Source organism: Herpailurus yagouaroundi, unplaced genomic scaffold (assembly GCF_014898765.1).
Source record: "Herpailurus yagouaroundi ecotype Mexico unplaced genomic scaffold, PumYag 77, whole genome shotgun sequence".
NCBI classification, from domain to species: Eukaryota; Metazoa; Chordata; class Mammalia; order Carnivora; family Felidae; genus Herpailurus; species Herpailurus yagouaroundi.
The window spans coordinates 57,004,354-57,020,851 of NW_024412388.1; the positions used below are offsets into that span (position 1 = coordinate 57,004,354).

Consider the following 16,498-nt stretch of genomic DNA (forward strand, 5'->3'; position numbering starts at 1 on the left):
GATATTTCCATTCATGATAATTCTATCCCTCCAGGTGATCAGGGCAAAGATTATGGTGTTATCTTGGATTCTTCACTCTCTCCCCTGAGCCTAGTCTGTCAGAAAGTTGTGTTGGCTCTATCTTCACAGTATATCCAATATTCCTCCACTTCTATCACCTTCATCACCACTTCTTCTTCATTACCATTACCACTTCTTTAGTCTAAACCTTCATCCTGTCTCCCTTGGAGTATTGCAGTAGCTTCTTAACAGCCCCCTTATTTTTAGCTCTGCTCTACTTTAGTCAAGTCTCAGAAGAGCTACTTAAGAGATGTTATTGAAATGTAAACCAGATCACCTTACACTTCTGTGTACAACTCTTCAATTACTTGCAATCCAAAAGTCCACATGATCTCACCAACCTCCTCCTAATCCTCAAGTCCTCTCTGCCTTCATCTTCATACTCCCCTAGTTCACTCCGCTGCAGATTCTTCCCTCCAACGTGACTAAAATTTTTACCTCCTTAAGACCTTTTCTAGCCATCATATCTAAAATTTTGATTCCCTCCAAGACAAAGAAAGTTTTTTGGTACCTTCCCAATATTTCATATACCTCTTCCTTCTTTATTATTTTCTTCTCAACACTAACCATTATTGAGCATACTTATTTTTACTTACTGCTCATTATCTGCTTAACCCACTAGAAGGTAAGCCTAACCCACTTGAAGGTAAGCTCCATAAGGTCAGGGATATTTGTCTATTTTGTTTCACCACTGTCCTTGGAACAGAGTCTGGCACACAGTAGATAATCAGTAAATACTGAGGATGTTACTATCTAAGTCTATAAAGAACTAATTATCCCTAGGCTCTACCATCCTATACAGAATTTTCAAAGTTAGAAGAAACCATAAAGGTCATATAGTCCAGTCCTTCTGATCTGAGGGCACTGGGGACCAGAGAGGTGAAGAGGCTTGCTCACAGATTTATGGATAGCAACAGAGCCTTCCAAAGTGCTTGTATTACCTATCTTACAGTAAACTTTATCTTCAACATTTACGTTGAGTAAAGGCTTACTTATAACTTTAAGTAAACTCTAGGTATTATACTGTAATCTTAATTTACTAATGTTTTTCTTAAATGCTAAATCTGTTAGCTGTAAGGGAACTTCCACTGAAGTCAGGAAAAAAAAAAAAGTGTCCCCATTTGACTTGCCTCACACATGACCCTAAACACATTTCTAGTTTGAGGGATTATGGTTCTGCCATTTAATTTGTAAGACCAGAAAACTTTAATATCTTAGTGATTCTCTGTTACCAGGCTGTTTTTGTTATTGTGGTTTATATGTTTTGAGTATACCTATTATTTAAGGCTAACTTAAAATATTCAGAAGCATTGCTTTCTTGGAACAAAGCAAGATTTTTCTGTTGTTCTTCTTGGTAAGAGAGTTATTGTTTATAATGTTAATGTAAGTAGGTTTAATTAGTAAAGACTTTCTCACAAATAGATCTGTAAATAAATGGTACCTATTGTCTCGGAAATAATGGGTTCCTTTCACCAGGGAATTGAAAAAGAGATTATATAATCCCTTACCTAAAATGTGGAAAAGAAGATTTATACTTCAGATAAAGACTAGTTTGGATGACTTCTCAAGTCCTTTCAATTTCAAGATTATACGATTCCAAAAGGATGTTAAGTATTATGCATTCTCTATTGTATGAAAAGTATAGTAAGAAATGGGCATAATTATGCATATAATTTTTAAATGTTAAGCTTTTGTTAAAGCTAGCTTTGAAATCAAGTGAATAAAATTTCACCAATATTTCTAGTACTAATATTTCTTGGAATGTTATTAGAATATATACTACATATTCTATTATATATCATATACACGTTCCTATCAGATATATTTTGGTAAATATTTTCTCCCATTCTGTGGGTTGTCTTTTTACTTTCTTGATAGTATTCTTGAGGCACAAATGTAAAAAATACCTGTGAAGTCCAATTTATATTTTTCTGTTGTTGTTTATGCTTTTGGTATCACATCTAAGAAACTATTGCCTTATCCAAGGTTATAATTTACCCTTATGATTTCTTCTAGGGGTTTTGAAATTTGAGTATTTACATCTAGTTCTATGATCAATTTTGAGTTAATTTTTGTATATGTTGTGAAGTAAGGGTCCAGTTTCATTCTTTTATATGTGGATATACAGTTTTCATAGCACCATTTGTTGAAAAACAATTTTTTTCCTCATTGAATTGTCTTGGTACCTTTGTTGAAAATCATTTGACCAAATGTGAGGGTTGTTTTCTGAACTGTCTGTTTTGTTCCTTTGATCTGTATGTCTATCCTTTTGCTAGTACCATACTGTCTTGATTACTGTGGTTTTGAAATGGGAGCATATGAGCCCTTCACTTTGCTCTTTCTTGTCGAGATTGCTCTGGCTATTCTCGGTCTTTTACATTTCCATATGAATTTTAGGATCAGTTTGTTAATTTCTGATTAAAAGCAGCTGGAGTTTTGATATAGATTGCATTGAATCTGTAGGGTCATTTGGATTATATTGCCATCTTAACAATATTAAACCTTCAATTCCAAGAACATGGGATGTTTTTCCATTTACTTAATTTGCTTCAACTGTATTTTGTAGTTTCTGTGTACGAGTCTTGAAACTTCTTTTATTAAGTTCATTTCTAAGTATTTAATTCTTTTTGATATTTTTGTAAATGGATTTATTTTATTTTGGGTAGTGTATAGAAAGACAACCAATTTTTGTATATTAATCTTGTATCCTGCAACTTAGCGGAGCTGTTTATTAGTTCTAATAGTTTTTGATGTGAATTCTAGTAGTTTTTGATGTGAAATTATGTCATCTGTGAATAGAGATGGTTTTAGTCTTTCTTTTGTATTTTCTTTTCCTTGCCTAATTGCTGCAGCTAAAAGCTCCAGTACAATGCTCAATAGTAGTGGGGAAAACAGGCATCCTTCTTTTGTTCCTGGTCTTGGGGCAGGGGAAAATTCAGTATTTCATCATAAAGCATAATGTGAACTGTGTATTTTTCATAAATGTTCTTTGCCTAGATGAACAAATTCTTTTTTATTTGTAATATTTTTCCTTTTTTTGAATAGTTATTAAATGTTTTCAAATGCTATGTCTGCATCTACTGAGATGATCTTGTGGTTTTGTCCTTTATTAATATGGTACGCAACATTTATTGATTTTTGAATGTTAAACCAACCTTGAATTTTTAGGATAAATACCACTGGATACAGTACTTTTTATGAATTGTTGAATTTGGTTTGCTAGTATTTTATTGATCATTTTTTTTCATATAAAATAAAAGTGATATCGGTCTATAGTTTTCTTGTGATGTTTTGGTCTGAAATTGCTATAAGGTAATACTGGCCTCTGAATGAATTGGGAAATATTTCCTCTATGTCTACTTCTTGGATATCGCCCAAAAGAGTGTAGTAATCTAATGTTGAAATTGTGAAATACCTCCAGGTAGTAGTTCAGTGTGTCTAACAGATACAGATGATATTTTGAATTAGATCCCCATTCTGTGTGGAATCTTGGCCAAGTTATTTAAGATTATTGAGCTTCACTTTCCTTATCTGCAATATAAGATTATCAAATATACACATGGGATTTTATAGAGACTGGTTAGTAGAATCCCTGGCACAATAACTTGATATATGGTCACTATTATTTAAGGAGCATTTTTGCCTACTAATCAATAGTAAGAGCGGCTGTCCCATCAAAGATTTTATTTGCACCCGGACTTGAAGACTAAGTAGTATGATAGTTGTTGTATTTGAAATAAAAGTTTCAGTTAGTAGGGGTATTTCAAAAGGTATCAGAAACCAACCAAATTTTTAAGGAGAACTGTTAGATTTAGATTTTAATTTACGTTTTGCTTCTCATTAGAAAAGTAACTTGGCCTCCCTTTCCTCACTTTTAAAATGGTGCAGATAGTATCATGATGGATGTAGTATTAGGAATAATTTTCCCTTTCCTCTAAAAGTAAAAGGCAGTCCAAGTGTGAGTTTCCTTTCTTCCTGTCTTTCAGAGATAGTTTTCCCATCGAGGCTGAATTTTACCAGATTTGGTGTTCCTTCGGGATGTTCCTTAGGGATTCTTTAAGGGTATATTTTCTCTATAATCCCTAATCATTGATACTCTTCCTATCAGGTTTACAGAAGAAAGCACTGCATTTCAGCCAGACTGTGGGATGATGGAATAATATTGTCACACAATTCTTGCAAAGTAGGTTGCCTTTGCTGTCTATTGGTATTTTCTGGTTTACAATACAGCACAGGAACTATGTCTAGATTGTCTGCCATAAGGCAATTATCAGTTTTTAATTAGCCTTTGGTGATATTTTCAAAAGTTTTATTGACTTGGCTATGACAAATATAAAGTGATCAAAGTGGGAGAAAAAGCACTCTAAGCAGCTTGTTATTTTAAAAATAACTACTTATCCACAGGTTTATTTGTCTTAATCCAATTGAATTTTTTTCCTTAAAACAGATTTATTTGTAGATGGGACATGGTTCTCTAGATCCCCCAAATATGTAGCTCTGATTCTTAGCAGTTTCCTTAATTTTTTCAATCTGAATTTCCAAGTTACTCCCTCTTGTCTGACTTAAATCTCCCTTATTCTAATTAAAACACTTAAGCCCATGTCCCATTTTGGGTCTTGAAAGGTAGCTCCTAAGCCTTCTTGGCGTACTATTAGCAATGATTGTATAGAGAATTCCTATCTTGGTGAAATGGTATTGGCAGAATGTTACTTTGACGTAATCTATTTCCTATCTTAAAAAACACTGGTGTTCTTCACAGAGCACAGTGCTCATAATGGGCTTCTACAAAAAGAGGGGAGGTGGGCACCCCAAATTGCAAGACTTGCTTCATGGAAAATGAATGGGAAGAAGGCACAGAGTGATTGGCAAATGTAGGAAGGGGCAACTGTAGGAACTCTCTCAAATTGGGAGGCTTTATTAAGCACAAAACTTTGTAATTGCTCAGTACTTTATTTTCTGCATTTTTAAAAGAAATGGATAAATAGCCTTCTTTGTGGAATTATGTTCATAGGCCATGTCTAGAGACAAAAACTTACAGACTGATGTTTATCTACAGTCACATATTGTATGTTATTCTCTGGCATTTTTCTTTTCTTTTGTGAAATTTCTAGTTCTAGCTAGGAATGAGCCACAATGAAACAATGATTACATTAAAAATCCACTGGAGGAAAAAAGATGGAAAAGAATTTACCCAATCTTAATGGTAGTTGAGCTTAGATGAGCTCTGTATAATTTTACTTTATAATTTCTACTTTTCTATAATTTTAGATTTCTTTGAGAAGTATGTTTCAATGAGTATTTATAACTTTAAAAAATGAGTTTGCATTTTATCTAAATAAAGAAATCAAATGGATACATCAAGTACCCTAGTCAGTCTGTTCCTTCAAGCTATTTTTACTTAGTCAAACACAATGCTGATTATCTTAAATACAATGATATGTAATACTTCTTAGCATAAAATACCAGGATTAAGATATACAATATAATTTTTTGTCAATCTTCATTTTTTTACATCATGTAACACATAGGAGAATAATTTTAAAAATAAAAGTACTTAAAATGTATTAATATTGAATGTTAATGATTTAATATTTTCTCTTTTTCTCTCTGTCTTTCATTTAGGTCAGGTGATTGCACAGTGCTTAAATATGATTAACATAAGAGGCAACATAATATAACCCCCTGACATTATCCTATACTCTTATTTTAAGTAGAAATTCTATTTGTGAGTATTTCAAAAAGTTATAGTCACTGCTATATGTAATTGCTTTGATGTTATGTAAGTTTTTAATAACTTAGTCTTTGCGATGTTCTTTGGTTAGAGCCCTCAGTCAATTAGAGATAGGCTTTCTCATTGTAAAATCAGAAATAATCAGTAATTACCTATATTAAATGCCTTTCATAAAGCTTGAGAATCTCAGAGCAGTTATATATACACACATACATACATACATGTGTGTATATATACATGTATGTATGTATGTGTGTATATATACACAATTACTAGAGTTACCCTTAGATGATAGTTCCTGGTTTGTGAAAAAGTTTGGTCTGATATTTAGGAATTAAGCCTTTTTGCTTGATACTGCTTTGACTCAGCAAAGCCACATACAAATCTGGTATAGAGAACTTTGGCTTTTAAATGTTAAAAAATACTTGGAGCAGATAGGTACCTAAAATACACTTTTATAATAGGAACCAAAAAGTTTGATAAATCCACATTCATTTTCTATTTGATTACTAACTATATAGAGTTTTTACTTATGGTCTGTCTGTCTCAGAGAAAGCATGATTATCTAAACACGTACTTTTTTTTTTTTTTTTGTAAAGGAATTGCTTGCTCAACTTTGTGCTTTCTGTAAAATATTGCAAAAATTGTGCGCATCTGCAAGTTAAAACCATATAATACAGCAGGCTAAAATTGAACAGAATTTGATTGCAGACCTGTTTCTCTTAGTTCTGTCAATAGAAATATAATTTGCTGGAATGTGCTCAGGATTTTTTGAACAGCCCATGAAAGGTAACAGGGATGTTAATCTCCACTTCAGCCCTGGCAACTTCACTCAAGTCCTTGGCATTCAGAATCAGAAGATAAGCGGGCTTTTGTCCTGCCCCAGGGCTCACCACCACACTCAGAACTACACCTGTTAATCAAAAGTAAGGAAGGCAATGTTAAATTAAAAGAAGGAAAAAAAATCCCAGGACCATAGATTAAATGTCATTGAAATAATATAGAAGGTATTGCACTGACAAATGTGGTCACCCTGAAGAGGTCTTTCAAACTCTTTATGTTCCCTACAGTATCAGCTTTAGGAAGGAAGTGACCATATCTGTCTTGTCTCTGGGATTGTCATTGGGATACTTGTTATATCCCAGTAGCATAATACAATTACTAGGACAGAGCTGTTCATTAAAATCTTATTAATTGAATGGATCTGTGCTCTTATCTGTAACATAAGATTTAACATAACTTACTGCAAAAAAATGTGACAATCAGATGAAAAATATATATTAAAAGACTTTGAAAACAGTAAGGTGTATTATTTCTGTAGTTTCCAAGACCTAGCTAGAAGCTTACTTCCTTCTAACAAAATGGGAGCAAACATTTTGCAGTTTTGTCTGGGTTGGCTCTATTTGTAAAATTGTTCAGCATGAAATGGCTCTATAATTCTTTATTTTATTCATTTATCTGTGATTTTCCATATTTTAATCTTAGAGAGTATAATCTACCTTCCTGTCTCAGCTAATCAATAGTTAACAAAGATTGATGCTTTGTAATTGAGTTGCTGTGTTACAGGCTGTAGCTCTGGCTTACTATAAAAGAACAAACCCAAAGCAGAGGCACAAAGCCTCGTTCTCATTCTCTTTGATCTGTTAAAATACTCAATTTCTCTCCTTAGAAGTCTACCCTTTTTCAGAAATTTATCTAAATCATAAAAGGCAAAAACAGAATTCACACTGTTCTCTCTTCACCTTCCCTCCATCTAGAGTAGACAATGATGTTCCATTATGACACAGATGGTGATTTAATGTTTTCCCATGAGTAATCAGTGATATTGGCCATAGATGAAACTTATTTTCAAATAAGTTTAAATTCTTTAGTGCTTCCCATTCAGTAGTATTAAGGGTCACATCTGAACATTAGGGAGTAATCACTGTGGCTTCTCTCCTAATGCACTAACATATAGAATTTCAATAAAAAGAAAGTGTTCAGACATATCCATTGCTTTCATTACCATCATCTTCCTCCAAGGCATCTGGGTGGGAAACAAAGATGGGTTCTGATGGGTATGAATCAGGCTCTTGCCATACCCAAGTTTCTTTAGTTTTAACATTCAGCTTACAGAGCTGCTTGCAAGAAAGAGAAATCGATCAATTAATCAGTCAATGTGCTTTACTTGGCTAGTAGAGGACACAAACTACTTTTCTAGCATTAGGTAAGATGGATTAATTACCCTGTCTGGAACAAAGTGATTCAGGCCAAGTCCATACGCGTATGTGTAAGGTTTCCCACCATACTTCTGGTAATTGATTTGAGGAAACTCAAATGCTACAAAATAGAGGACATGCTTAGGGAAACTCAAGTTAATTTCTGAATGGAACAGTTTGTTCCCTCGCTAAATCATCTCACCTTGGCGAGGCCCTGAAAAGAGAACCTCAGGTTCCAGCCAGATAGTCTCGTCACTGCACAGAATTGCAGTGGCAGTTGTGTTGGGGAGTGTGACTAAATTCTTGCCTGTGTCAGCCTAAGGAAAGAGGATAACAGAAACCTCAGTGAGAAGGAAGGAAAAAATCAAGCCACCATAAATGCAGTCTTCCTGAGTTTTGTCTCTTGAGTTCTTTGTTTCTTAAATCAATGTGTAGGGAGGAGAAGTGCAGACAGCTACAGGCAAGCAAACCCAACCAAGTGCACTACTGGGAAAGCTGTCTGTGCCTGTGTGAGTCACTGCCTATGTATCCCTGGGAAAGTTGTGTAACCTCTAGGCCCTTAATCTTCACATGTGTCCAATGAAATTGTCCTCAAAGAAAATTTAGGGCTCTAAGGGAGGGCCTCTGAGGAAAAAAAAAATGTTTTCCTGTAGAATGACAAAAGACTTCAAATTCTAGGGATTCATTTAGTGTTTATCTGTACTATAAAGATACCATGTATCTTTATTGCTGGGATATATTTTGATTTTGCTTGAAAAAAATCATATAGTTATGTTGTCAAAAAAAATGCAGAAAAACTCTTGGACCAGATGTTGTGTAAGATCTGTCAACCCCTTATCCCGCCCTGAGATTTTCAGATTATTTTATGAAAGGATACCATGAGGTCTTTCTAGGAACATATTTATTTACTAATATGTATATCAAATACATGAGTACATGTTTTGTGCTAGATTCTGTTTTAGACATTTGGGATATTTCAGAGAATAGACTCCCTCTCCTCATGAAGCTTGCATTCTAGTTGGGGAACATAAACAATAAATATAATTTAAAAGTGTATAGTGTATCATGAGTACGGGGAGAAAACTATACAGGAGAGTTAGGAAGATCAAAAGTGTGAAGGGTAGGTGAGTTACAATTTTATTCGGTGGTGAGGGTGGGCTTCATCAAAAAGGTGACATTTGGGACAAAACTTGGAAGGGGTGAAGAAATCAACAGGGCAGGAAGAACATTTAAACAAAGAGAATAAACAGTGCAAAGGCCTAAGGTAGGAGGATGCCAAATATAGCTGAAGAACATTAAAGAGACCAGTGTGGCTGCAACTAATTGAGCCTGGGGAAAAGGAGCTGGAGAGGAGGGTAGAGCTGTCTTGTGTACAGCTTTATAGGTCATTGTGAGCACTTGGTCTTTTACTCTGAGTGAGAGATGGGAAGCCGTGGAATGATTTTGGGCAGAGGATTGGCATGCTATGATATTTAAAAGAATCACTCTGGCTGCTCTGTCGAGACTACCCTTGGGAGTAGGGGGGAAGCAAGAATGCAGTTGGGGAAACTAGTCTGTCACGTAGTGGTCCAGAAAACAGTAGTTCAGACTAGGCTGAACTGGAGTTCAGACTAGGTAGCGCTGGAGTCAGTGAGAAGTGGAAGGTAGGGTCATGAGGTTTTCCTGATAGATAGGCTATGGGGTGGGGAAGAGGCATGAAATTAAGAGAGGAGTCAAGGATGACTCCAAGGTGTTTGGCCTAAATAATTAAAGGTTGGAGCTGTCACAACAAAGATGGGGACTACTGCAGGTGGGGTAAATGGTTTGGTAGAGGAAGAGGAGAAATTTAGATTTTGTCTTACTAAACTTGGGCTGTCTATTGGACAGCTAAATGGAGACTTGGAGTTGGTAGTAGCATATATGAAGCTTGAGTTGAAAGGAAGTTGAAAATGTGAATATAGGCTGCTTTAAAGTATGAGTCTTTACAAAAGGAATGAATGTACAAAAAGAAGATAAAAAGAAGGGCTGAATTCTAGTGCCCTCTCGCATTAAGAGGTAATATACAAGGAGAGGAATGAGGATAGCCGATGGGGCCAAGAAGAGTCAAGAGAAGGATTTTGTAAGAGGCCGAAATAATGGTAGGATATGAGTGATCCAGTGAGAAGGGAGAGTAATGATACAGGAAAGGGGGAGAATTGCTTGGGTGATGTCCTTGAGTGGGTAAGGAAGGGAAAATGGGAAGGATTAGTTCTGGGTGGGATGAAAGATAATTCAATACAAGTACAGATGCTGGTGGGTGGGGAGACGTGGTGGCAGGAGTATAACGTTCTTTTTTGATTTCTTTCATTTGTTTCAATAAAATAGGAAGCAGAGCCATCAGCTGAGTATGAGTGTGGAGGTGGGAGGTGTTAGAAGTTTGAAGAGAGGAGGGTGTGAAATACTTAACTAGCAAAGTGGGAGAGTAAATGAAGTTGAGAAATGTAGCAGTGAGGTTTGTGGTCATGTATTTAAAAATGAACCAATTAACATGATTGTGTGTTTTCAGCACCTAATTTCAGCCTTGGAGGTACAAGTGTAGAGTGGGTGGAGAGTTGAATTTAACTAGGATTGTGGCTTTGACAAATGAGTTCAATAAAGTAATAAAGGTAAGAGAAATGAAGATCTAAGATTATAATTGTTGACAATGGAATTTTAGTTAAGTAATGAGTACAGGTAAGTTCTCAGTGGAGTGAGGTATAGTGAGAAGGTGGTAGGTTCAGTGGATTGGAGGTTCCTGGAAAGAATCACAGTAGGACAAGTGATCTTGAAAGATGGGAGGTGATAGTCAGAGTATGTCATGCACAAAATTAAGATTTTGGAAGGAGCACAGTCATAGGTAATGGCAGGGTCAAGTGTGTGACTATGGGGAGTGAGTGGCTGAGATAGAGTGGAAGACATGATCAGTGCAAGAGGTCAAGGAACTGAGAGGACAAGTTGTTGGAAGAATCACCTATGATGTATATATGGAAATGACCAAGAGTCAGGAGTAGATCTGGGGAGTGTGACATTGAGCCAGGAGAGGAAGTGAGTGAGTGGTGGTTCATAGATGACAACAATAATGAGGGAATGAGAGGTGTATATGCCACTTGACTATATAATTCGTTGAAGTGAGATTTAAAATTGGAATATCTAAAGAGTGGATGGAAGGAACAGTGAATCTGGATGCAGAAAAGTGGGACAAAGAGAACCCATACCCTAACCCCAGGCCAAGTTATATAAGGGCTGTAGAAGACTGGAGGTTGCTGCTGGAGAGATCAGTATCCTCAGAAGAAAGCCAGTTTTTGATTAGAAGAAGGAGAAGGAGAAGGAGAAGGAGAAGGAGAAGGAGAAGGAGAAGGAGGAGAAAGAGGAACATTCTAAGAGGAGGATGGAGGGGATTTTTCTGGTGGTGTATTAAGAGGTGCATTAAGAGGAAATAGTAGAGGAAGGGGTGGGAGATAAAGAGCAAATAGAGAAATGGAGAGAGTTTTATGAGATTTTGTGAAATGGAGTGTTAAGTCACCTGGTGGTTTTTAGGTAGAAGAGAGCAAATGCTTATGTCAGACTTATTTATTAACTTGTAAGTTTAAATTGATTATCTTACTTCATTCTATCTTATTTTTTCTATTGGTAAATAAAGTATTTTTATGTTAGAAATCTGTAACATTACTTTTGCTTTCCCCAACAAACTAGCTCCTCCTTTTCATCCCCCCCCTTTTTTTTTAATAGATGCAATTATCCTTTAACCCTGAAATCTCACTTCTGAGGATCTATCCTCTTCATATATCTATGCATGTATGAAAGAACACATATACAAAGTTATTCCTCATAACATCTGTAACAGCCAAACATTGGAAACAATTCTGTTGCTCAGCAGTGTGGGACTTGGGTGTGTTCACAAACAGGATACTGTGCAGTTGAAAACAGCAAGGTCTTCTGCATATATTGTTAAATGAAAAAAGTAGGGCACTGAACAGTGGATATAGAAAGTTTTTGTGTATGAGAGTGGGAAATAATAGTTACGTGTGTGTGTGTGTGTGTGTGTGTGTGTGTGTGTGTGTGTGTGTATTCTTATATTTGCACAAACAAACCAAAGAAAAGGAAAGACATGAAAAGTTACACATAGAAAGTGAATGGAGGTGGTATGGACTGGATGTAGACAGAAGTTGGAGTGAGATTTCCCAGTGTGTACTTTTTCATATCATTTTGATTTTTGACCATTTGAAAGCACTGCCTATTCAAAAAAATAAAGATGTATTTTAAAGATGCTACCATTAGCTTAATCAGTAGACTGGAAATTTCACTCATCTTGTACTCTTTCCTCTCCTTAGCCCTTCCCTCAATCTCTTTCTTATCTCTCCTTCTCCTAATTTATGACCGATATTTCCCTTCACTGCCAAACTTTTCAGTGTGGACTACAGTAAGTGCTCCCACATCCTACCACTTGCTCATCTTCAGTGCCTTGAATCCTGATTGCTGCCTCTCTCACCCTCCTCCCTTTGGAGATCACCAAATCTAGTGTGTGGTTTTTAGTCTTCATCCTTTTAACTCACCCATAGGAGTGGGCACTGATGAAACCCTCTTGCCCTATCCAATGTGGCATTGCCCTCTCTTAGCTCTAGCTAGGGCTCTTTAAAGACTTTTTCTCTCCCTTTCTGTCTCCTCTTTTTATACCAACTTCTGTACATGACACTTTCCCAAACTTCCATGCCTGGCCATCTTTTCTTCTCTCAGCATTTTCTGGGCTATCAAATTCATTTCTAAAATAAACAAATGGGTAAGTTTCTTTTAAAAAATGTATTTTGAAATGAGATTTATTTTTTTTCCTGTTAGCAGTCTCATCTATGTGTTCTCATATAGTTGATCATCATTTCAATATCAGTAACTATCAATTCTAATTGATCTCCCAAGGCCCTGCATTGATGTATGAAAGCCCATGAAGCATATTTCATGAAGATGTTTTGATACTGATTTTGTTGTTGTTGATGATGATGATGATGATGATGATGATGACGAATATTTATTTAGCATTTACTTTGTGTCAAGGGCTCTATTTAATAACAGACATATATCAACTCATTTATCAACCACAACAACCCAGTAAGATGGCTATAAATAAAGAAAAGGAAATTTAACAAGGTTAAATGTTTCCCTTTACAGACCAAGAGAAGGAAATTTAAGGTTAAATCACCCAGCTAGTAAGTGGCAGAGCTGAAACTCAAGCCTGGCTCTGTTTGACGTGAAATCAACCTCCTTACTCGTTATCCTCTCTCTTTCTCATAGTTTTGCAATTCATATTTGTCCCCACACCTGTCCTCTGCCTGTTAACTCCCTGTTTCCAAAGGTATCACTATTCTAGACACGTAGGCTTACAGGATCTCTATGATATTTTGCATATCAAAGATTTAATTCATTCCTCCATCCAATCAAATGCAAGACCCTTGTAATTCCACCTGTAGGAGCTCTTATATTTGTCTGTGTTTGCCTGTTCCTGGTACTACATTTTTCTCTCGCCTGAGTAATTTTAATTGTCTTCTATCCCAGGTCCCCATCTCTGTCCTTTTTACACTTCTAGTGTATCTTATTCAGTAGTAGCACTTATTCAGAAATTTATTTTAGAAAATCAAGTTATTAAAGCTGCAAATGACCCTCATTATTATTTAGTCCACTTTAGTTAGGTTTCAGAGCAGGCAACTGAACTTACAGTGATTGAGTGACTTGTTCAGGGAAGGCGGACATTTAGTAGTAGAGAGAACCATGCAAATCAGCACACTTAGTACCCAGTCCCCTAGCTCTGAATATGGTTTCCTTCTGCTCAGAAACCTTCACTGTCTCCCATCACTTGCCGAATAAAGTACCACCTCTTATCCTGGCCTTAAAGCTTTCAAAAGAGGGCACCTGCGTGGCTCAGTCTGTGGATCCTCTGACTCTTGGTTTTAGCTAAGGTCATGATCTCACAGTTCCTGAGATCAAGCTTCACATAGGGTTCTGTGCTATCAGCTTAGGATTCTCTTTCTCCCTCTCTCCCTCTGCCCCTCTCCTGCTTGTGCTCTCTCTCAAATAAGTGAACTTAAAAAAAAAATGCTTTCAGAGATTACCAGCTTGCTTTTTTTTAAAAGTTTATTTATTTTGAGAGAGAGACTGAGCGTGAGTGGGGAAGGGACAGAGAGAGGAAGAAAAGAATCCTAAGCAGGCTCTGCACTCACAGAGAAGAGCCCCAAACGGGGCTGCATCCCGCAAACCACGAGATCATGACTTGAGCCAAAATCAAGAGTCAGATGCTTAACCAACTGAGCCACCCAGGCGCCCCAGCCTGCATTTTAAGCTTTTTTATCGCCCCCCCCCACAACAATGTATTCCACTACTTATGCTTATGTTCCAACTAGTTGGATTAAGTCAGTTCCTGCTGCTTTTCTGTCCCTCCCCACTTCTCTGTCTTTCCTCAAACTATTATTTCTGCCTTAAGTTGATCTGCTTCAATTTCATCTCTTCTGCCAGAATAGTGCAAATGACTGTGTTCTATGAATCTCTCCAAACAAGTGTGACTGCTCCATCCTCTGAATAGCCAAAGCAATGTATGCCTCCCTCACACTACTTGTCTCATGCTGACATGTGTTATCGTTACTGAATCACCTTCCTCCTCCCTACCACACTAGGTGATGAGTTCCAGGAGAGCAAGAGCATATCCTATTGATGTACGCACTGAAATAATTTAGTACGATGCTGTGTTACAGTGGGTAATTAATAACTATTGCAAGAAAGTGAAGATAGGGTCTCGGGTGACATTAGCCATTTTTCATCATCACTGAAGTTCCCTATTTTACAATTGGGTGGTCTTTCTTCAGACAGTGATGACTACACATTTAGGAAAATCTTTCCTTTTTCCTCTTTTTGAATGTGAAGACACTGAGGTAAGGAATATTTAAGTTAAATGATCTTATTTTATTTCCTTAATTTAAAGATGATTGTGATTTTACCATTACTAGTCAAATAAGAGTTCACTAAAATCAATGGACTCATTCATTTGGTATTTTATGGGCACTAAACTACATATACCAGAGATATGCTTCCTAAGGGCCAAGTTAGAAGTGCTTAAAGTCCCATATAAAATCATTCCAATCTGTCTTTCCAGTCTCTCTGCCCCATGCCCATCTCCTCTATGCTCCTAATGTATCAGCTCCACCAACTTCTTTATACTTCTGTATCAAGTTTTGCTTTTTTAATCCCTCCCTGCCTTTGTAGAAGCTCATTTACTCCACCTCAACCTTCTCTTCTTTTCTCATTCTTCGTAGAGCTTACAAGCTTGCTTAAGAGCAATAGTGTCTAGTTCTAAACTGGGTTTATTTCCCAGTACATCTGATCTAAGCTTTGAGTACAGTGTTTTACATTCCATATAGCTGTCTTACCCAGTGTGTCCATGTATCTATTGTGAAAATTATATTTGTCTTGATTTTGACTGGTATTCTATCACACTAAAATTTCTTGACGTTAATCTAATATTCTAAAAAGAGAGCCACTGAATACAAGGAAGAAAAAGCAGAGATGAAAAGATGACTGCCAAAGGCTATTAATGGTGTTTATCCTGTGGTGGTATCTTCAGATGGTTTGCAGAAAACCAAAATAATGGGCCGATTTCCCTACAGGGGTACTTTTTTAAGCTTCATTTCTTTAGAATTTCAAATTATTTGAATTAAATTATTTATACTATTGACAAAGGATCCTAGGCATCAGTGGTCTGCACTATTCACTGAGAAAAAATATTTTTAAAGGATTTTGCAAATGAAAGAACAGCAGATTTAGAATCAAAACCTGGTTTTCATTTTGGCTCTGCTGCCATTGGCTTTTGCTAAGTCATGTCACTCTTTAGAGCTTCAGTTTCCTCATTTGTTAAATGAGGGTAGTTGAATTAGTATATTTTTAAAGTTCCTTCCAGCTCTAAAATTTCAAGATTTCATGTATAAACATAAGGCAGGAGAACAAATCCTGAGAGAGATGAAACATTCTGGTTATATCTGAAATCTGTGTAGAGGGTGGTTACCTTGTCAATATTCAGAGGAAGTACGTATCTCCTGACTTCAGGCTGGGGAGCCTTTCTGGCATTTTTTTTCACTTCTTCCCAGTTCTCACGTAAATTGGCTAAATATAGGTAATTATACACAAATTCAAATCTGCAAAAGTAAGAAGTCAGACATGAGCACAGACAATTGCAAATGATTTCGGAGAGACAATCCATGCCTTTTAAAAGAACAAGTGCCTGCCTGTCCTTCATTCTCCAACTCAGAACCTGCTAATGACCCAGGTATATTAGAGCCATAAGCTGCTGCCCATGCTCATGCTGCATGAAAAGCAAGCAAGCAAACAAACAAACCTGCCTCATGGATATGTTTAAATAACAGCAGACTTATATGATACTTTCTGTTCTGCTTCTCCATCATCACTCTATCTGTGTCTTTAGAGGCTACTGTCTTTTTGGTGACTCGGTATTCTTTCAAATCCAGAGTGGGTGGAGTTC

At 36.5% G+C, this 16,498-nt stretch overlaps 1 protein-coding gene across 2 annotated transcripts in view; it reads right to left on the bottom strand.

The window, feature by feature from the left end:
• Window positions 1-5,436: 5,436 nt before the first annotated feature.
• Window positions 5,437-16,498, bottom strand: part of RPE65 (retinoid isomerohydrolase RPE65) — a 21,465-nt gene continuing 10,403 nt past the window's right edge. For both annotated transcript variants that reach the window (XM_040470599.1, XM_040470600.1), the window contains 5 exons: window positions 16,025-16,154; window positions 8,192-8,306; window positions 8,016-8,110; window positions 7,797-7,908; window positions 5,437-6,704 (listed from right to left, as the gene is read on the bottom strand). In XM_040470599.1, the coding sequence (XP_040326533.1) occupies window positions 6,553-6,704; window positions 7,797-7,908; window positions 8,016-8,110; window positions 8,192-8,306; window positions 16,025-16,154 (604 nt within the window). In that variant the 3' untranslated portion in view covers window positions 5,437-6,552. The remainder of the gene's footprint in view (window positions 6,705-7,796; window positions 7,909-8,015; window positions 8,111-8,191; window positions 8,307-16,024; window positions 16,155-16,498) is intronic.